This window comes from Calliphora vicina, chromosome 3, assembly GCF_958450345.1.
Source record: "Calliphora vicina chromosome 3, idCalVici1.1, whole genome shotgun sequence".
Classification (NCBI taxonomy): Eukaryota; Metazoa; Arthropoda; class Insecta; order Diptera; family Calliphoridae; genus Calliphora; species Calliphora vicina.
In genome coordinates, this window is record NC_088782.1 from 80,674,753 (window position 1) to 80,697,331 (window position 22,579).

At 34.9% G+C, this 22,579-nt stretch overlaps 1 protein-coding gene and 1 pseudogene across 1 annotated transcript in view; one reads left to right on the forward strand and one right to left on the reverse strand.

Annotated features, from left to right (window-relative positions):
• Window positions 1-22,579, reverse strand: part of Ptp69D (Protein tyrosine phosphatase 69D) — a 378,030-nt gene that overhangs the window by 113,930 nt on the left and 241,521 nt on the right. The window contains exons 4-6 of the mRNA XM_065506581.1: window positions 21,998-22,237; window positions 15,934-16,180; window positions 14,974-15,868 (exon numbers count right to left, since the gene is read on the reverse strand). Coding sequence (XP_065362653.1) covers window positions 14,974-15,868; window positions 15,934-16,180; window positions 21,998-22,237 — 1,382 coding nt within the window. The remainder of the gene's footprint in view (window positions 1-14,973; window positions 15,869-15,933; window positions 16,181-21,997; window positions 22,238-22,579) is intronic.
• On the forward strand, window positions 380-1,403 carry LOC135953784 (putative nuclease HARBI1; annotated as a pseudogene).

Consider the following 22,579-nt stretch of genomic DNA (forward strand, 5'->3'; position numbering starts at 1 on the left):
TGTACTAGAATAAAAACATATGATTCTTATAAAATGTAAACAAAATATATGAATTAACAATGGTAAGTAAATGTAAAATTTTTAAAAATTAAATGCTTTTTAATGTAAATTACTTATATTTTGTAGAAAATGGATCCCTTGTATTTATTTTATTTATCTTCATCTGATGAAGAAGACGATCATGTTATGCGTACCAGAAGAATAATGCGAAGCAAAAGTGATCCCCTGTCATTGTCCGATAATGCGTATATAAGAAATAAATTAGTAATAAATTAATTATTCTTAAAAATCTATGTATATTTTTAGGTTTCAGAAACGATTTAGGCTGACTAAGGAGTCTTTCAACTTTGTGTTGTCTCAACTCGACTTATCAACATACATGTCAACTGCAGTGTCTCCAAAACTTCAACTGGCAGCCACACTATCGCTTTTAGCTGGCGGAAGTTTCCAGTACATTGTTGGAAATGATTATTTGGTGGGCATGTGCCAAAGTACAGTGTGTAAGTACGTAAATATACGCATAACAGAATTGGAGGCTAAACTATGTCCGGAATTTATTAACTTTGATTTTCAAAACTCATATGAGTGCATGAATACATTCATGACAAAATATAAGATCCCTGGAGGTTTGCAATAGTGATTCAATGTTGAAATAGTGTTTTATATTATCATTTATAGTTATAGGTTTTATAGACGGTATACATTTTGGTTTACAGAGGCCATCCAGTAATGAGCATATGTTTTTTAACCGAAAAGGATTCCACAGCCTTAACTCTATGGTGGTGAGTTTTAATATTCTTAGCAAAAAATTACATTAATTTTTAAAAAGTATATATTTTTAGATTTGTGATCATGAGTACAACATTTTGGCAATCAATTCCAAATACGGTGGAGCAGCCCTCGATTCCTTCGTATGGAAACATTCGGATGAAAGAAGTTTCTTGGAAGAGCTTTTTAACAACAATACATCCAAAAATGTTTGGCTCTTGGGTAAAATTAATAGCAAATAATTTATGTTATTACTGCAGTCCTTTTCAATAAGAAATTTAATTAAACATTACAGGCGACTCCGGGTATCCTCTAGAACCTCTAGAAGGCTCTATGGAATCCAATTTTAATGACGTTCATTCAAAAGCCCGTTGCATTATAGAAAGAACAATTGGTATTCTGAGAGGACGTTGGAAAATACTCGTCAATGACAAAAGGAGTCGTTACAGCCCAGAAAAAATAGCCTCTTTCGGTCTGTACACAACGTCTGTATACATTTTAAAGTACCTAGGTACACAAATGTGACAGCTGCTGAACCCATTCAACAAAATTTTGGATTTGAAAATGAATCTAACCTAACAAAAATTGGAAATAAAATAAGGGATCATATAAAATTAACATTGAGGGAAAACTAAAATTATCTTATTTTATAAAATGTACATACATATGAATGTGAATGAAATTAAAAATTAAATTCATTGTAAAACTATTCTTATGAAGAACTTATATTTAAAAAAAAATAAAATTATTTGTACTTGTTTTTGATAAATAATATTGATATAAATGCATCAGTCACAATTTATCTGAAATTATCCCTGCTTCTTTTTTAGCATTTCAAGTTCAATAGTTTTTATTTGGAGGTCAACGTTTTTAATTGCCATCAGGGTTGGCAAAATTGATACCATCGTACTTTTTTTGATACTATTTGATGTTCAAGAGTACCGTGGTACTCCTGAGACTCATTTGATACGCGCAAATCATATTGATACCGACATTGTAAATAATTTCAGAGAAAACTGCAAAAAATGTTATAAAAAGTTTTGTCAAAATTTAATAGAACGTTTAGATTTCGATGGCGATATTTTGGTCTAGTTTAACAAATTTTCTCCAGAAAATGTTTTGAGTGGAAAAACTAATAGTATTATTCCGTTTTTAATGAAAATGTTTCCAAACGAAAAAAACTCATTTGAGTCAATTAACACTCAATATAGAGCATTGGCTGATATAATTGAAATTAAACATTTAGCTAATGAAAATATATGTATGTATGTACGTAATTTTTGGCAAAGGTATCGCGACTAACAAACGAATTAAATGAATTAATATTTTAGTAGAATTGTTTTTATGCTAAATTCCCAATTTTATTGATAAATTCACTGAAATTTATTGTTGGGGGATAAGCTAGTTCCTATGCGCATTTCACTGGTTGCTTAGGCCAGATCATCAGGAAACCTTTTCCTAAAAGGCTTTAGAAAAACTAAAGATATACAAATAAAACCATAGAGTGATTGAGAATTACAGACACTCAAGCTTTATTTGTAAAAATATCAAAGCTTAAACAAAACACCAACAATAAGCAGTGATTTTATTTTTTCTTACATTTCCTTACTACAATTGGTAGGGTGGATTCTTGCCGACACAAACTGTAGTGTGTAAAGAAAAAACTAAAATAAAACAATTGCTTTATTGTTTTCGCAAGAAAATCAAAATGAATTTAATAAACTTATCGTTGAAAGGTTAAAATTAATGTTTTCTGACATTTCTAGAATTATGACTGGAATTTTGTCTATACCTCATTCATCGGCTAATGTCGAAAGAGTATTTTCAATTCAAAACATTATAAAAACAAAAGAAAGGAACAAACTTCATTGCAAAACATTGTCTAATCTTATTCAAACCAAAGATTTACTTAAATCTTCAAATACTTGCTGTTTCAATTTAAATGATTGCAACAAATTATTATCCAAAAATACATAAAAATTGTATATTTGTATTTAACATTTACAACTACTTATGATCTCAATTTGTTTTATGTTATTTATATAATTTTTGTTTTTATAAAATATGTCTATATGAATTATAAAAGAATATTTCATAAACAAAAATGTTATAATTGTAATTAAACATAACTGAATAAAATTTTAAGTTATTATTATTTCTATGCTTTAAATGAATTGATATACGTTTTTCTTGTTGTTTTGTTGTTAATAAATATTAAAAAAAAATTGTTTTAGTACCCTGGGGTTCAAAAAAGTACTATCAGTAAAATATTTTGATACCGAAAGAAAAAATCATTTACCATCCCTGATTGCCATATTAGCGGAATGCTCTTCCTCTTTAAGTTTGAGCGATTTCTCTTTCATTTCTATTAAACGATCTAGTTTTGAATTCAAATCAAAGTGATATTTCTCAGTATTGAAAAGGTTCGACTTTAAAAGATTTAATTTTGTTTCAGCCTTAGAATTTCCTTTCTTTATTTCTGGCGTTTGCTTTTCCATATCTTCTGATTCCGTACTGTCCTCATCTTCCAATAAAGCATTAAAACTTTGTTCCTCATTAGAAATAGTTTCATTTATATTTTTAAGTTTACCAAATGATTTAATGGTAGAGGAGCCTTCAACAGCAGCTTCAATTCCTGCAGCCTGAACAATTTGTTCTTCTGATGCAGATAATAACAATTCCTGGTACGGTCCACCACCGGTTTTTTTTCTTAGAAAGCTTGTTAAGGGAAAGTTTCTTTTTAGCGTTGTGTTTTTGGTCTGCATACACCTAAATATTTAAAAATAATTTAAATTTACTTAAATCGATATATAAGAAAAAATGTAAACATACTTTTCGACACATTGACACATTTTTCAATGGTGGACCATACGAGTTCAATCGGTCTGCGAGATCATGACATAACCTTTTTGACACAGTCTTACCTTGCCCACAATTTGGAATTAAGTTTTTTGCCAAGTTGGGGTGGTCCATCATAAATTGAGCCATGAGTTCCTTCTGTTTGCCGTTGATCTTATTTATATTTGTCCTAAAGAACAAATTAATTGTTTGTACTGTTGAAAAACGTTTAATATGTATATATACTTACATTTTTATTTATTTATACAACTAAAAACACAAAATATTCGCAACAATACAAAATGCAACTTGTATTTTGTTTATAAAAAACATATGTGTATGTTTACGACAGGTCTTTACCTATCGAATGACATTTCGAGAGAAGGTATACGATAGATTACTCGTTATCGAATGTCGCAATTTCGATACATGTTAGTCGATAACGAAAGCTGCGATCTCAAAAAATAAAACTTCGACCAAAATCATTCGATCATGAGAGCGACGTTTTGGCCCCTGTAGTTTTTTTTCTTTATTTTCCTATTTTTGTTTTCTTTTTTATTTTTTTTTTCTAATATTTCTATTTTCTAAAATTATTTTTACTGGTTCTATACCAATTTAGCTTAAAAATAATTTTTTGAACCAGACAAAAATTTTACTGTTTTAAAAAAATTTTTGTTTGAAATTGTGTTGTAAATTCAAACAACTTTTTATTTAATTCCTACTTTTTTTAATTGAAAAAATATTGTTTTTTTTTCTTGATTGAATCAGAAATTTAATTCTTTTTGTGTACAGATCCTCAAGATCCACACAATGAAATGAAAAAGCTCCTACAGTGTTATCATTTAGTTAGTCAAATGAGAAAGGTACATCTTCATTTTGACACGAAAATATTCATTAACTTCACTAGTATTTACGGTAATGAGATTATCTCGAGTCTCTAAACAACCATTATTCCTTAAGAAATTCCACATTTTATTCGGACCAAAATATTCATTAACTTCACTAGTATTTACGGTAATGAGATTATCTCGAGTCTCTAAACAACCATTATTCCTTAAGAAATTCCACATTTTCTTCTGACCAAAGTTCCGAAACATTGTTGCATAGGCACGCTTCTTAGCTATTTTAATTAATATTGTCCAATTTCTATGATTCCTATTTCGGAGATAATATTTATAGGCTATATCCCGTAACAAGATATGATATAAATTATTAGGCGACTTAAACCAATTATCAGTTTTAAAACAAATCTTACGCCTCACAGTAGTTACCAAGGAGTTTAAAATATCAACATTCGACATAAAAACAGATAATTGAATATTTACGTCCGCAGTCGAGTACATACCACAAAAATCTAACGAATCCACAGTATGTTCCAATGCTTCCATATTTAGGGCATTATAATCGGGATATGAGACATATTTTGTGAATGATTGATTAGGAATATCAAGAGAAATATAAATAAAAGTGATGAGAAATACCTGGACATCCTCTGCGATGGGTAGTCATCTTGACGCGATGCAGAGGCTTAAGTGCAAGGAGCCATGGGGCCGTGCTGGCAGGTACAACCATACCAGAGGGGCTCATGGTGAGCACGAACTAAGAACTACCCTTCCCCTTGTCAAGTAGCGTCTGTATATCCCTATGGGGCGGCTACTTGACGGTACTGTCAGAAGGTTTTCCCTTTCAATGAGATTGGGGCCTTCTTGACAGTACATGTCCGCTTTTCTGGACCCTTTGGGTCCTCTGTCCCTTTCCCCTACAGAGTCCGAAATCCACCAGCGTCTGTTCCCATATTGGGCGGCTTGGTGGTCTGTTTGACCCCAGTGGGGCGGCAGTTTTTCACCTGGCAGCTAGGTATAAAATGCACTTTTTACGTCGGTCCGTCCGATAAATGAAAGAAGACAAACAGAGCCCTATGTATCCGGTGGAGTCCTCATAATCTCCGGAGACCCTATTGCCGCGGCGGCGATTTCAGGTCGCGGTGAATCGAGAGCTACTGAGATCCAGGTTAGTTTGGTGGCGACACCGGGCCGAGCTAATCTGCTAGCTACTGGCGCTCAACAACAAGCAGGAGGAGTTTTAGGGAAACCTAAAACATCTGAATGCGTAAAGACGGCATCCTCTAAAAAAGGATGCAAGAATAAAAGCAGCGAGGTGCCTCTGAATTTCAACCCAAGCACCTCGAAAGCTGTCTTGGCCCGTACCGACAGAGGATCGGTAAAAAGCCCTGTTTTGGGAGCTGCTAGCTTGAAAACTCAGGCTGTAGCTAACCCAGTGCCGATTGTGAGGGTGCTGCGAACAAGATTTCGGGTACCCAAGCTACACCTCTCCCTGCCAGTACAGGAACTGCGAACAAGTTTTCGGGTTCCCAAGCTGTGCCTCCTGCCCAACAGGGCGACAACAACCCCACAAGGCACGTAACACCAGCCAGAAGGGCTTTTTTGAGACGGCGAGCCGCCGAAAAAATTATCGACCGGTTAGGAAACAACCTGCCGAGTCACTCTCGTCTGATGATTTATCATCACTCAACTGGGCAAGGAACATCCTAGCTGACCTGCAGAATCCTCCTCATGCGTCTAAGGACGCGCCTAAACGGCAACGTTCCGAGGAGGAGGCGCAATCGCAGAGCCAGCAGCCCGCGACGAAACGTCCCAAGTCTCACCGATCGTTTGACAAATCCTTCAGCGAGGTGGCTAAAGGTCATCTTGTTCGGGCTGTCATCGATCGGAGTGACTCTGACTGCTCTATATCCCATGCAAATTGGGATATGGTGCGCAGAAAACTGATGGGAGTGTTCTGGCGAGTTCTCAAAGAGAACCCGGGACCCCCCCTCAGTGTGATGATGCCGGTTGGTATCGCGGTCGGGTTAAACTAATGGCTTGTTCAAACGAGCGATCTGCCATGCTTTTTAAGCAGGCTGTCGCTCTGTTGGACGGCCTTTGGGAAGGAGCTAGACTGGATGTGGTCTCTGTTGACGAGATACCACGCCGGCCTAGATCCACATCCCGGGTTCCCGACGAACCGGCGAAACCGGAGGAAATCCTGGAGCTCCTTCGGATCGGAAATCCTGACATCCCTACACATGATTGGATGGTTGCCAGGGTCTCCGAATCTGAAGGGGGATACAGGAGGATCACGGTCATCATGAACCAGGAGTCCCTAGCGCCTCTTCGGAAAAATCTAGGAAATGTTTCGAGTCGATCATTCTTAGAGTTTACCGAGGAGACGATAGGGGTAAACTGGTTCAGGATGACATTGAACCTACCCCCGAGGACATGTCTTGCGATGAGACTACTAGTTCTGTTGCTCAAGAGGACACCCATTCCAACTCTGAAATGGTGGGTGAATTTTTGGGCCATTGGACGATGTAGTTGACGAGGACGCCCTCTTGGACTCGAGTCCCTCGGACCAAGAAGACGTCAACGTCACAATCGTACAAAAACACGGAGATGGTGAAGGTAACTCAAATTAATCTTCACCACTCCAAAGCAGCTTCGGCTGCCCTGCTCCTCCGGATGTCCGAGAGAGGGGAGGAGCTAGCACTCATCCAAGAACCCTGGATCCATCGAGAAGGGGTTCGCGGACTAGGTGCCAAAGGCCATAAGCTACTATACATGAAAGGCTCAGGTAACATTAGATCATGTATAGTAGCTAGCAACAAACTCAATATCTTCATTCTTTCTGATTACAGCGATGAAGATACTGTGGTAGCGGCCTGGGAAACTGGTGTAGGAACTATACTAGTTATCTCAAGCTACATGGCACATGACCACAGCGAACCACCACCAAACAGCAAGGTTCGCGACATAATTGAAAGGGCAAGAGTTGCGAATCTGCCGGTTATTATTGGAGCTGATGCCAATGCACATCATATTGTATGGGGCAGCTCGGACACCAACGCAAGGGGTGAGTCAATTTTCGAATTCATTCTTTGTAATAACATAGACATAGTCAACACTGGTTCAGAACCAACCTTTGTAGTTACTAACAGAAGGGAGGTTCTTGATTTAACGCTAGTGAGTTCTAGGCACTCAGATCTTATCAGTGGATGGAGAGTTTCGAATGACTGTTCATTCTCTGATCATATGTACATAGACTTTGTTATTGAAGTTCGTGAAAAGTGGGCTATGCCCATCGGAAACAGGAGAAGGTCTGATTGGGTTGGGCAACATGCTATTCTCTCTCGCCTTCTCCCTGACCCTCCGATCATTAGTGATCGGAATGATATTGAAATTGCGGTCAACAATTTGACTAATGCGTTTGACAGAGCGATATCAGTTTCATGCAGACCTAGTATCTGCAGAGGTAGGAAAAAACCACCTTGGTGGACTTCCGAGATAGCGAACACTCGTAGAGAGTGTCGCAAACTTTTCAATGAGGCCAAGAGACTGGGCAACTGGTCTGTTTACAAGTCCTCTGTGAATAAATTCAAGAACCTGGTTAGGAACGCGAAGCGCAAATCCTGGAGGTCCTTCTGTAGCGGCGTGGAAGGTTCCTCTGAGACGAGTCGCTTGCGCAGGATCTTGTCATCTTCGGCCGCTGTCCCGAGTTATATTCAGAAATCGAGCGACAGCTGGACTACTAGCGGAAAGGAAATCCTAGAGGTTTTGATGGACGCTCATTTCCCTGGCAGTGTTCCCCTATCTGAGGGTAACACTGCGATATCTTATACTGGGCCTTTTGAAGTCACAATTCTCATAAATGAGGAGAGACTGATGGCATCATTCCGGCGGATCTGCAACGGAATGAGGATTTCATTATTCCCTGGTTGACTCGTATATACTCGGCCTGCTTGGCTTGGTCATATATTCCGGAGTCGTGGACCAGATGTACTGTGGCCTTCATTCCCAAGGGAGGGAAGGTATCTCATACTAGACCCAAGGACTTTAGGCCTATTAGCCTATCGTCCTTCCTCTTGAAAACTATGGAAAGGTTGATTGATCTACACCTTCGTTCATCGATTAACCCGAACCGACTATCCTTGTATCAACATGCCTATATGAAGGGTAGATCTGTTGAGACTGCTTTACATTCGCTTGTGGGATTCGTAGAAAAATCACTCGAGCATAAGGAATATGCATTGGTGGCCTTCTTGGATATTGAGGGGGCCTTTAACAATGTGACGCCAAAAACGATCCTTTCGGCTCTAGGCGGTCTGGATATAGATCAATCTATTATCTGCTTCATAGGTAGACTTCTGACTAATAGAGTCATTATCTCTTCTATGGGAACTGCTACTATTTTTAGATTAGCGAACCGGGGCACTCCACAGGGAGGGGTTTTATCTCCACTCTTGTGGAATCTTGCCATTAATATGTTACTCATGAAATTAGATTCCATGATGTGCAAAACTGTTGCATATGCTGATGATGTTGCCGTAGCTGTTTCTGGGAAACACTTGGACACATTATCACAATGCCTGCAAACTTCACTCTGTACACTCAGCCAGTGGAGCACTGCAAGTGGACTAGGTGTGAACTCTGGGAAAACGGAGCTTGTGCTGTTCTCCAGAAAGTACAAAATCCCTCCGTTCCCATTACCACGCCTTAACGGTGTGGAACTTAAACTCTCGGACAGTGCTAAGTATCTGGGAATTATACTAGACTCTAAGCTATCCTGGAGCCTTAATACTCATGCGAGAGCGTCCAAGGCGGCTGTCGCTATCTATGCCTGCAGAAGGGCCATTGGGAGTACCTGGGGAATAAGCCCTAGGAATGCGAAATGGCTTTTCGATATGGTGGTTAAGCCCATACTAATGTATGGAGCACTAGTTTGGTGGAAGGCTCTAAGTAAATCCACCTACTGTGGGATAATTGAGAGAATCCTGCGAATATCCGCACTAATGATCACGGGTGCGCTGCGCAGTACTCCGTCTCGTGCTCTGTTTGTAATGATGCACTGGCTACCGGCTGATCTGATGGCAAAACAATTGGCCATAAATTTGGCGGTTAGGTTAAGTACTGTTGGAGCATGGAGGTCTAGTTGTACTGGCCATGCGTCTATTTTGGGCAGTATATCTTATCTCCCTGTTAATATTGACTACTGCACTCCCTTACCCTTTATTGACAGACGCTTGTCTGTGTCATTGACGGGCGGGTCTCATTCTGTGTTTCAGGCTACATGATCAATGTAGTGTAATTCAAGCTGAGATTTCAGCGATCAAAAGGGCGGTACACTGGATGAAGTACTATAGGCTATTTGGTGTGAATATCCGAATCTGTACCGACAGTAAGCCTGCTATCAAATCCCTATCTGGCGTCTACTCGACATCCATATTGGTACATGAATGCCGGGTATCTCTTAATGAGATGGCGAGACATTCTAACCTGGAGTTATTCTGGGTGCCTGGTCACTCTGGTGTACCTGGCAATGCTATTGCGGATGAACTGGCCAAAAGAGGCTCTCGTCTACAAAATGACGAGATCGATAACTTGGTCGGTTCACCGCTGTCTTGCTGTAAGTCAATCATACAGCGTAAATTATTTGAGTCTGCTCAACTCAGATGCTCTAACTTGACAAACTGCACGATATCGAGACTCACCTGGCCCGTTTATGACCATCATAGGTCAATGTCCCTCACGGGGCTACCTCGGGCTAGGCTTCGAGCTCTGATGTCAGTGCTCACGGGGCATTGCTTGATAGGTGAGCATGCTAGGAGAATGAATACTCCATATAATGACTTCTGTAGAAGTTGCCATGATGAAGACGAGAATGAGACGATTGAACATCTCCTCTGTCTTTGCCCTGCCTTAGCAGGGGTGCGGACTGCGACAATAGGTAGTCCATTTTTGCACGGCCTAGCGGATCTATCTACTCTGGATATCAGGAGGATGGATTCGTTCATTCGTGCGTCAGGTTGGTTCGGCATTGAACCCAGTTCTGACATGTGAAGGATCTCTTGAGGTCCTGAGCATGATCTTTAGGGTAACACAAAGGGACCAATTTCATGGACCCAAGTGAGCTGGTTGATAACTAGCTGCCTTCATAACCTAACCTAATACCTGGACATTGCATTTGACCAGATGTACCAACAACAAGAGAGGGGCTCAACAGAAAGTAATCGATAAGAGAAGTAGAATTATTATTAACATCATAATGAGTAGGAGCCGAATTATGATGACATATCAAACCCATACCATGACATATCTGTCTAACTATATTAGAATTTCTAGAACAAAACATATTTATATTAAAATCCCCCATAATACAAACATTAGTATACCTAACAATCATATCACCAACAATTTCATCCAAAATATTAAAATCACACCTATTAGAATCTTTATTCCACGTAAAATTATTTCAGTAAAATAAATACACCATACCTATCAGATGTAAAAACCACATTTATTTAATAATCTTAGATATAAGCAAAGCTACTCCCCCAGCCCTTACAGATCTAGGTCTATCACTTCTACACATATCATAACCAAAGATATTGACAGTTTCAGGCAAAGTCATGTTTCGCTCAGACCCACAATGTCAAGAACATTACCACTAAAACGTTCCTTATCTCATTAAATTTAAATGAAGATGAGGCTGTACTAAAACTTTGAATATTATAATGACCAATCTTTAAATGCCCCACAAAGTTTAAAAGGTTAGTACGAAGCACAGAGTTGTTGCTACATACTGGGCCCAAATTAACAAAGGAATCCATAATAAATATATATAAGAATAAAACTGATAACTATATGCAAATTAATAATATAATAATCTGACGTTAAAAATAATGTAACTTCTGAGATGAATAGTTGATATAAATTAATAAATAAGCAAAATATATATAAATTGCAAATAAAAGCTGATATACAAAATTCAATAGAAAGAACATGAAATTCTACTATTATTATATAATACAATGAAATATATGGATTAAATCATTTATTCAAAATGAAATTCATATTTTATCAAAGTTTTATAAAGCAATATTTTCATAAAAAAGAGAAAAAATCGTTTTACAAAGCCTGGATAAAAAAAAATTTCATGATGAATATATTGTAAATAAATAAGTATGCTATCTCCAGATTAGAGATTATTTACAGAAGATAATGAGCAATCATTGAATTCGTCTCCCTCAAGTAGATATTTTTTTTTAAATCGAATGTTAGATTGATAAGTGTTATATTCATTTTTTGATTTTTCACAGCATGTGTCTCCCCTAGTATCGCTCAGCTACCGTTTAAGTCTTTCGGGTGCCAGGGTTCCGTTTGCCGGCAACTGCCAGAGTTCCATGTTGGAATGTTGTATTAAACGAGTTGTATGTTTAATGCTGCTGATACGAATAATTTCTTTTACTGTTTTGACTTTTAGATCTCGATGTATGTCCTCATCTCTAATATACCATTCCGCGTTGACAATAGTTCCCAATATTTTGGTTTGAACTCGTTGAATAATTTTTAAGTTTGTTGTGCTAGTTGTACCCCATATTTCTACGCCGCACAGTGGTCCAAATGCTCAATCTAGCCGGAAAAAAGTCATAACTCGCTTTTGCAAAGCCGTACCGACATACAGCGTTTATAGATTTCATCAATACCCAGCAGTTAAGCAAGTAGTCAATGTATCCCTTAAAGACAGTAACTGCCACAAATGTCTTATCACTTGGCTGACTCCATTTTATATATTTTGGACATTTGACACGTGTGTGAACTTTGTAGTGCAGAGAGAAGACAATTGGTTACTTTAAGTATCCCATGTAATCTAGTGTGAATACAATTGTCACTTAAGTGTCTCTAAGTAATCTAGAGTGCAGTCACTTTAAACTTTTTGTGAGTAATTCGTACAAACTGGTTTTTTACAAATTGTGTTAATATAATTCTCATACAGTTTATTTTTATTTATGCTTAAGTATACTGAAATCCCATGTAACATAGCATGAAGTCAATAGAGACTTTAGTGTCTCTTAGTAACGTTTGGTGAAGTCACTTCAAACTTTTTTTGTACTGCACTTTATTTTACCCACCAGAAGCGTTGACTACTAAAGGGTCAATTGACCCCCTGCTTAGGACATGCACGTGTTTAAATAACTAGTCAAGTAGCAGATCAAGTAACCAGTTACAAAGCTAGCAAGGTAACTGACGCTTTGTGACCAGTATGTGAATCCAATGCGTTGCCTACTTTGGACCAGCTATTAGACAGTCCCATTGTAATCAAAAAGAGACAATTGACCCGTGTTAAAATGACTAGTTACGTGGCTATTGAAGTAACTAGATCCCACCCTAAATGATGGGTAAAATCACTAGTTCGGTACTGTCTCCTAGAACTGCTGGGTAAATTCTATCACCAGTAGACTTACTCTCACCAACACATCCAATTCTTTATTTTATTCAGTGCACCTACAAACACACAAATAAAAAAAAACGGAAAAAATATAGAAAAAGTCATAGACCAGTGCTCATGCATATTCCTAGTTGTCTCGTTGAGTGGACAACGACTACTAAAATGTAAGAGCATAAGAATACGTGTGATTTGATCTTACAGAATTGTGCTATGGGCTGCGCATTAATGTGTATATGACAACTAGATCAGTGATGTTCAAAAATAAAAATGAAGATGTATTGGTGAGAGAGCTACCCATAATGTCAAACACTTAAAATAATAACAAAGTGAAGAAAGTTTAGATTTAGAATTTTTGTCAAATAAAACTAATTTATTAAATGAATGTAATTTAAATTTTAAGGAAATGAAAAAATATACATTGTAAGTCCGAAATTCTCTTAAATTTTGTATTTATTTTTGACTTTGTTTTATTGTGTTCAATTGTAATTGACACGCGTGTGTTTGCTATGCTTCAAACAAAAACAACCAACAACAATGCTTAATAAATTTCTGAAAAAAATACGATAGTCCGTCACATGTGTTTTCTTCGCATTCTCAGCGATGAATGAACAAAAGTTTTTAAAAGAGCATAACAAATGTGTGTAAATTTTTCAAACAATTGTTGTATGGCGTGAACAGCGTTGCCACTCATAAAATATTTTTCCTACCAAATTTCTAATTAAAAACTACCAAAACCTACCAAATTTAAAATATTTTAGAAATGCTATATGGATTCGTTTCAAAATTAATAGTTAACTTAAAATTATATTATTGCTGCTATAAAATTACCCAGAGGAAGAAAGTTATTTAATAACACTACAATCATAAATATGTTAAAATCGTTCAGTGTTCGAGATTTTATTTTCGAGTCGATTTAACGATGTCCTCTGTACGTCTGTCTGGCTGGCTGTACATGTATTTCACATAGCCCCCATATAAATGTCCTCCAGAAATAAGATATTATCCGTCATAAATGCTTGATTTATATAGATATTAAATAACATTTTTACAAATAAATTACACCTAAAAATTCAATTCATAATTGACCATAGCTCCCATATAAGGCCCTCTTCCGAAAATTACTTAAACGAGCATAAAAATCCTAAAATTGTTGGTATCCCGAAAAAATTCAACACAAATAAGTTTCATATAGAAATAAATTAAGCGTCCTAATTTCCGTAATTGGATATTTAAAGTGTCAGATGAAACTGAAATATTGAAGCAGAGTTTAACACACATTATTAGAAAATAAAAGTTTTGAGAGGCCTTTGGCATTTTTTGAACTCAACACTACTAAATAAATACACATTTACCTGACTAAACTAAATATTTAAGAAAATGCTATCTTCATATTTTGCAAATATGTAGTTTTATTATTTTGGCATAACATAAGTAGTTTTTTCGTTATTATTTTAATTATTTTGTTCTTAAAAATACTTATGTATTCAGAAATATCGTAGCCTACCAAAATACGACAAATATCGGAACAAACCAACCAAACTACCAAAAGTCAATTTGTTAACTTGAAACTACCAATTTTGGTCCAATTGGACCAAAGCGGCAACGCTGGGCGTGAACATCACTGAACTAGATAGATAGTCTAAGGCAGACATCGGCAAAGAGCCACCTTAAGAGCTCTCTGGATTTATTTTCTTTCACACGTACGTACTTGGCAAAAAAAATTAAAAGAAATCATTCTTACAAACCTTTGTATCAGTGCACTGAATGCTAGAGAGCGCTACTCAAAAAGTGGTGTTAGTGTGCAAAGGCAATTTTACGCTCTGCCGATGTCTGGTCTAAGGTATCTTTGGTAACTTATTAATTATTCTATCATGCAAACATTAATCACATGTGTAAATATATTAACTTGATATCCGTTATAATATTTTGGCCATAATATCTTCATCCTTTGGATGATACGATGGTAGCTTAACTGGAATACATTTCTTATAAACTGAGTTACTTCTCATTAAATAAACTATAATTCTGAGTTAAAAGAGAGTCTATAAGAGTGCGTCGAGAATAGGTATAAAACTAAATACTTACCAAAGATTGGACAAGGAAGTTTCGTTGATGACGTAAGTCACATACAGTATTAAAAATTGAAACTTGAGCCTCTTCATCTAATTGCTGCAATAAAGAGTCCAAAGCTACCAATGTACCTGTTCGTCCAACACCAGCACTACAGTGAACTAAGATTGGACCGCGCTGTACTGAATATACCGCATTTATATGACGAATGAACTTTATTAATGCTTGTGGGTGTTCTGGTGCCATGAAGTCTTTCCAAACTAAATAATGATATTGTGTGATCTGTCGACTTTCTTCTTCGTCCTCATTTATGGAATTTCTCTTAAATATATCCAAAGTTCTAACTAAATAATCTCCATTCTTTTTTTCAGTAACAAATTTGACAGAAATATCTCCATATTGCTTCAAATCCATAATTTTTTCCGGCCAATATTTGGCACATTTTGTTTTATTATACTCTTCTAGATTCGTCAACATTACAATAATCTCTAAGTGTTGTTCCCATATCATTCGCCAGAAATCGTGTATAGTGGATTCCATGGGTCCTTGTGCACAAATAAATTTCTTTCTTTCTTTGTAGCCAATTACAAAGTTTGCATTAATATAATCAGATCCTTGAATAGCATTTATTTGTGAAAGTTTTACTCTTGTTTGGTCATACGCTTTTATATCTGGATATCGATTTTTAGGCCCATTTTCCTTTAAATCTGAATTTTTTGTAGTTCTATCGCTAAATCGGTTTGGTAACATTTCATACTCGCGTAAGAAGCCGTAATCTGTGTCTTTATGTCGATTTTTATATGACATATATAGATCTGATTTATGTATTGGTCCAATGTCAGCAACTTTTCCATTAGCTGTGCCAATGAAATGCCTGTGGCTATTTGCTCTACCACCAAAAAGTACGCGGCTGGAATGTTAAATGTTTCATATTTAAATTTTTATTTTAAGTGACATTTGGATTTGGTAAAATACCTTAAAGAATCCCTTAAACTAATAACTTCCTCCGCACTTCCAGTATTTTTTGTATTCACCCGATAAACGAAACATAATATTAGTAAAAACACTAATACGATTCCAATTAAAATAGCCAGAAACAGAATAACTATATTTAATACTACTGCAACATCGTCCTCTATAAACAATTGTTCCGCTGAAACGCCTGGTGTAATGACCTCGAAGTAGCTACTGTACGATCTTAGCAAAGAACTTTCATTTCGTACTGAAATTAGAAATAGATTAGAATTACATTAAGAAAAGTAAGAAAGTATAGTGGTGCAATCCTGAACACATGAGTTACGATCAGTATTGCCAAGAGGTTACAAGAAAGAAGCTAAAGTTATGACCTAAAAATTAATACATATGTTTTACCTGAGATAAAATGAAAATATTAAGAAATAAAACGGGAATTTTGAATCCAATTGAAATGAAATTTACATAGACTTAGCAGAGGATTATTCGAGAGGCTCTATGAAATTTCAAAGTACATAATCCGATTTCAAAGATCTTAAAATATTATCGTTTGTGTGCTTGCAAAAACAGGCTTGCTTGCAGGAGAATCCAGATAGCGGTCTTCAGATTTACCACTATATATCTATATTAAAAATATTTATCTAATAATAAACAAAAATGTCCTCTTTGAACTTGAAAAAAACAATACACAGTTGGGCCGACTTCGAAGTAATCGAAAATGTTATGTAGCCTTTAAAACTCTTGTCCGAAAGAAATGAAATGTACTTGGAAATTTTAAGTGCGATCCAAGCTATCAGAAAATCTACCCAGTTTAAATAATACATGAGGTAGATATGGAGGGTTTTAAAGTAGACCACATTGATTGTAAAAATGCTTTTAAAGCTTTTAACATATACAAATGAGATTCGATTAGACTAAACTGGAACTTTTTTAAATTTGAATTGAATATACTACATACTACATACATATTGTACTCGTTCGACAATACTGTATTAACTCAAAAACGTTTAAGTGTTCAGGAGAGACAAAAAACAGTTTGTGGTTCAATTTTATGCGAATTTGAAATTCCTAATACCTCATAATAAGCAAATTCCATTTGAAAATATATTGTTACGAAATTGTACTTGAATTCAAATATAACGCTTTTAACGGCTGATTTAAAAGTAGCATAAAGCTTTCAAATAGCAGTGCTGTAATAGCAAACTGTAACATATCTGTGGGCATTATTAACATTGAATAAAAGCTTTCAGTTGACCATTGATCGTAAGTTGGCAAGTTATTTAAAGGAAATAAACAAACGTTTTAAAAAGGTTAAAACGTAACAATATTTACATTGTTTTTCTTTAAAATATTTGCAATTATTGCAAAAAACTTCTCGATATTTTTTTATTATTTTATCAACAAAACAAAAATACAACCAAATTTCAATAAAACAATTTATTTATTTTTAACTTGAATAAAGGCTCAAATCAAAATAATACCTTTTTTAGATAAATTAAGGCACATCTTCTTCATATGTTTCGTTTAAGGCGTCTTTAATATTTTGGGAATGTTTTAGGCCAATATATTCGTTATGAAAACATTGAGGAATACTATTTTTATTGCAAAGAGTTTTTATATCATTGAATTTATGTGACGAAATTTTTAATTCTGTGTTGTATAGCGGAGGAGGTCCATGGACCGTAGAAGTATTTAAATCAATGTTAATAGTCTTCTCCTCGCTATTGTCTAAATAGATGTATTTAATTGTAATCTTATTTTCTTTGGAAGAAGCAGATCAGAAAACATTTTCCAGTTTAGAAAATCAGAGTGCTTTAACGATATACACTCATAACCGGAAGGGTTTGTTCTTGCACTTCGAATAACTGAAGGCCACTCACTAGGAACCCATACAGTTCGGTTTCGAGTAAATGATTCTATTGTGCTGTGAATAAAATCAACAGGCATCATGGTAAGACTCAGATTCACTTTCTTAAACGATGTCCGTCCGTCCGTCTGGCTGTCCATGTAAAGCTTGTGCGCAGAGTACAGGTCGCAACTTTGTACATATCGAGCCCTTAGCGCCAAATTATCGTAAGCGACAAAACACAAATTTTACAGGAGAAGGTTTTTTCGATTATTTGGAAATTTATACATAGAATTAAAAATGTTATGATGCGATATAATATAATTTCGTTCAAGCTATTTGTCTATTTTTCAAAAATATTTATAATTATTGACAATTAAAAAATTCATGGAATACTTTATTGAAAAATATGACAAAAAATGTTTTTTATTGAATTTTTGCATAGATACAAATTTTTCGAATTGAAATAAAATATTTATTTATGAATAGTTTTTAATGAAATTTCACAGTTATGTAAAATTTTCTATTCAAACTGGAAAAATAAAAACGAATTTTGAAATTTGTTATCAGCAATCCCGCAATTCCTAAAAAAGTGTTGAAAAATCCCAAAAATGGAATTTTTTTGTTTTTTTGATATCGAATTTTTGCCCTAAAGTTTAATTTTACATAAAAGATAGGTGTTTTTTGAATGGACCTGGTCCCTTCGGTAACAAAAATTGTTAATTTTTTTTTCATTTTAAATATTTTATGAAAACTTAGCTTTCAGAAAGTATTAATTCCTTATACATCCTCTTAGACATTTTTTGTGATAACTTAAAAAGAAAAACAGTTCTTTTTTCCCAAAAAATTAGCGAAAAATCGGCTTTTTAAAATTTTTTAAATTCAAATGCATATAACTTTGCACTTAGTCATTATTTTTAAACAGTTCTTTTTCTACTTGACACATATTTGGATACGCTGTTATCAAAAAACTGGAGTAGGTTGGGTAAAAATATTGAAAATTTAATTTTCAAATGCGAATATCTCCTAAGCTATAAGAGGTAATTGATAGCTAGGATTAGGTCTTTTGTAGCGCTCGAAGAAAACATTTTATATTTGTAATTTTTTTGAAATCGGAACACAAACAAAGAAATAGGATCGTTTTAAAAATGTAACATACCCGAGGTGTCCTACTTTGAGGTCCCTTGATCGCGTCCCTGGTGGACCCATGAGGTCCACATTCCGAACTTAAACTCGACAGCACTTCTTCTTTTCGCATGTGAAATTTCATTCAAACCAATCTAACTGTTTAGAAGTTACAGATTTATTTCCTTCTTTTTTTCTATTCCACTATGTGTCGCTTACGATAAAATTCGTTTACTGTAAAAGGTAAACATTAACTTACGATAAAATCTTACCCCCTATAATTTTGAAGTTATTAACAATTTTGATATTCTGAGAACGCTAAAACATCAGTCGGTCCATAAAATTTTAATTTTTGCAATAAAAAAAAAATTTAGAAAATGTCGCTTACGATAATTTGGCGCTAAGGGCTCGATATAATTTTTTCTGCCCAAGGACGGAGCCTATTGAAACTGGCTGAAATGTCCTACCGAAATTGGACTTTATCGGACATAAATGTTTAATTTATATGAATATATCCACAAATTTCGCTCCATATAAGTCTTATATATACAGAATTCATTTCACCAAATGTTATTGTGATCGGCCCATAATTAGTTATAGCTCCCATATAAGACCCGCTTCCAAAAATCACTTTAACGTGCATAAATCTCTTAAAAATGTTGGTATACACATAAAATTCAACATAGTTAATTTTAATATAGACATAAATCTCTTTTTCTTAGTGTAGGGTATTATATGGTCGGGCTTGACCAACCATACTTTCTTACTTGTTTTACTATGAGGCATATTCAAAACTTTTTGAAGGTCGAAACTAGCACATAAAAACAAAACATTTTCCCTTTGTTTTTGTTCCTTCAAAAAAATGCTTAAACTTAAATTCTTCTGTTTGGATTTCCTTGATCACATTTAAGGAGTGAGATCGAAAAATTCTTAACATACATATATGTTTATAAAAAAGAAACCACTAAACTTACAGCTTTAATTTTTTTTTTATTTGATTGAAATTATTATTACAATTTACAAAAAAAATTATTTTTATAGTTTTAATCACTAGTGATGAAATTTTGAACCTTTTTCGGAAACCCTTCCATTAACGTTTTTATAGTGCTTTCTGTCACTTTGCTCGAACATGTAGTCCATCTCCGTTTAAAATCTACCACACTTTTGGACACCTTTTTTGTACTCTTCAATTCTCTTTTAACAAGAGCCCAATATCTCTCCACTGGCCTTAGCTCCGGGCAGTTTGGAGGATTTGCCTCTCTTGGTACAAATACCACATTATTGTTCTTGTACCACTCAAGGGCTTGTTTGCCATAGTGACAGGATGCCAAGTCAGGCCAAAAATAAGTGGACACATTATGAAGTCTTATGAATGGAAGCAGCCTTTTTTGTAAACATTCCTTGATGTAAATTTCGGTATTTATAGAGCCCGTTGTAACAAATGAGTGGCTTCTTTTGCCGCAACTGCATATTGCTTGCCATACCAAGAACTTTCTGGGAAATTTTGTCTGCTTTTGGGTCCTAAACTTTTCTTCAACATTCCCTCGAGCATCAGCAACATAAAATTTTTGACCTGGAAGTTGCGAAAAATCTGCCAGAACATACGTTTCGTCATCCATTATGCAGCAAGAATATTTTTTTATAAAACTTGACTTCAATTTCCGTGCTCTGTTTTTGGCCTCTAAATTTTTAGTAGCGTTCCTGTCAGGAACTTTTTGAGCCTTGTATGTTTTTAAACCTGCATTAGCTTTAACTTTTCGTACCAAATAGTCCGAGCACTGAGCTAACCGGGCTGCTTTCCTACCGGATGTGTTGGGAGCTCTTTTGAAAATGCGTTCTATTTTTTTGGCTTTAGAAACATCATGTGGACCATTCCTTCTACCTGAACCAGGTTTTCTATCAACTGACAAGTTCTCCCGGTACTGTTTAATAACATTGGAAACAGTTTGACGGCAGACCTTTGTATGCTTGGCCAACTTTTTGTAAGACCAAGTTGGGTTTTGTTGAAAATATTTAATAATTTCAGTACGCACTTTTTTCTGGTCACTCATTTTAATCAGATTAACAAAAAAATTAATATAATTGACATTACACATAATAACTGACATGTTTTTCAAAGGTAACTTGATCAAAAAAAAATTCAAATAATACTTGGGTTAAAAAATTTAATGAAAAACGTGTGTTAAGAATTTTTCGATCTCACTCCTTAGTACATCTATCTTTTTGTATTTCAATTTCTTTTGATTTTCTCTCTAGTTCTTCGGCTACTCTTACTTTCATTTACCGCCCCTTTTTGCTTTTATGTCGCTTACGTTATTTTTGCGGTAAAGCAAAAAGGTGAGTGTCGCTTACGATATAATTGAAATTGCGATATCTCTGTATATATAAACACTTAATTTTCATTATTTCGTGTGTTGATGCGCACGAAAGTTTTCTATCGATTTTCATTAAAAAGTCAATTTTGAAAAAATGGCGCTTACGTTATTTTTGCGGTTAGGGCTCGATATAATTGATGTTGTTAGTTGATTTCTTGCAAAAAGTGAAATTTTAAAAATTTTGAGGTAATACAAAATTGTTGAACGAGTACGATATGTACTATAATACATATATGTTGAAAATTTTATGGAAATGATATATTCAAAAATATCGACTTTCCTTTCGTTTTATGATAGATTCTCCCATGTATCTATTTATTTTTTATAGTTAACGAGTTATATGTACTTATAATACCGGGTGTTTCAGTAACAATTTTAGACCAATTTCATTCGAGAAGAAGACTTCTTGGTTAACAAAAAAAAAATTGCCAATCGTATAAACACAGTCCTGCAATACCTTTCCAAGCCTAAAACAATAGATTTTAAAATTGAAAAATTTTGAATTTTCGCATTGTTTCGCATTTATACTAAATCAACTCAACAACTTATTTTATCAAAACATTTTTTGTACAAATTTTGTTTGTCGTCATTGTAGAAGTTGTTTGAATAAAAACGTAACACTAACAAATTATTTAAAGTAGCAACATTAGAACAATATCGTTTTTAATAATAAAATATCATAATTGTTTTATGTATATAATTTCTAAATATTGACACTTACCTATAACCTCCAAATATCCAGTATAGTTGCTGTTCATATCAATTTCACCATCAAATACCACATATGCATCCTTAAAAGATGTTCTTACATTCGGCATTGTGCTTCCAATATTCTCCCCATCTCCATTCAGTTCTTTCAAATTACTGACTTTCTTCGTGTCAATAACAAGGGACGCTTCTTCAGTTAGATTTGCACCCGTATTTGCTTCGTGGTTAATTAGCTCAGCAGAACTTAAGGAATCTGGAATTACGTAAAATGTGTTAATAAATAAATAGTATAGACAGAGTATATAATTACTACTATATTAGTCAAAAAATTTGGTAAAAAAATCATCCTGCAAAAATTTTAGGTAAATCAGTTGGACGTGCCGCAAGCCCTTTGAAGTTTTGCATTTACAAGGGGAATAAATGCAATTTTTGTTAAAATTTTGCAATAAAAAATTACATTTGCAATTTAATTTGAAAGAATAGAAATGTGCACGTAATTGTCGTTCTAAGGACTGAGATCGAAAAATTCTTAACACACACTTTTCATTAAATCTTATAACCCAAGTATTATTTGATTTTTTTCAGTTACCTTTGT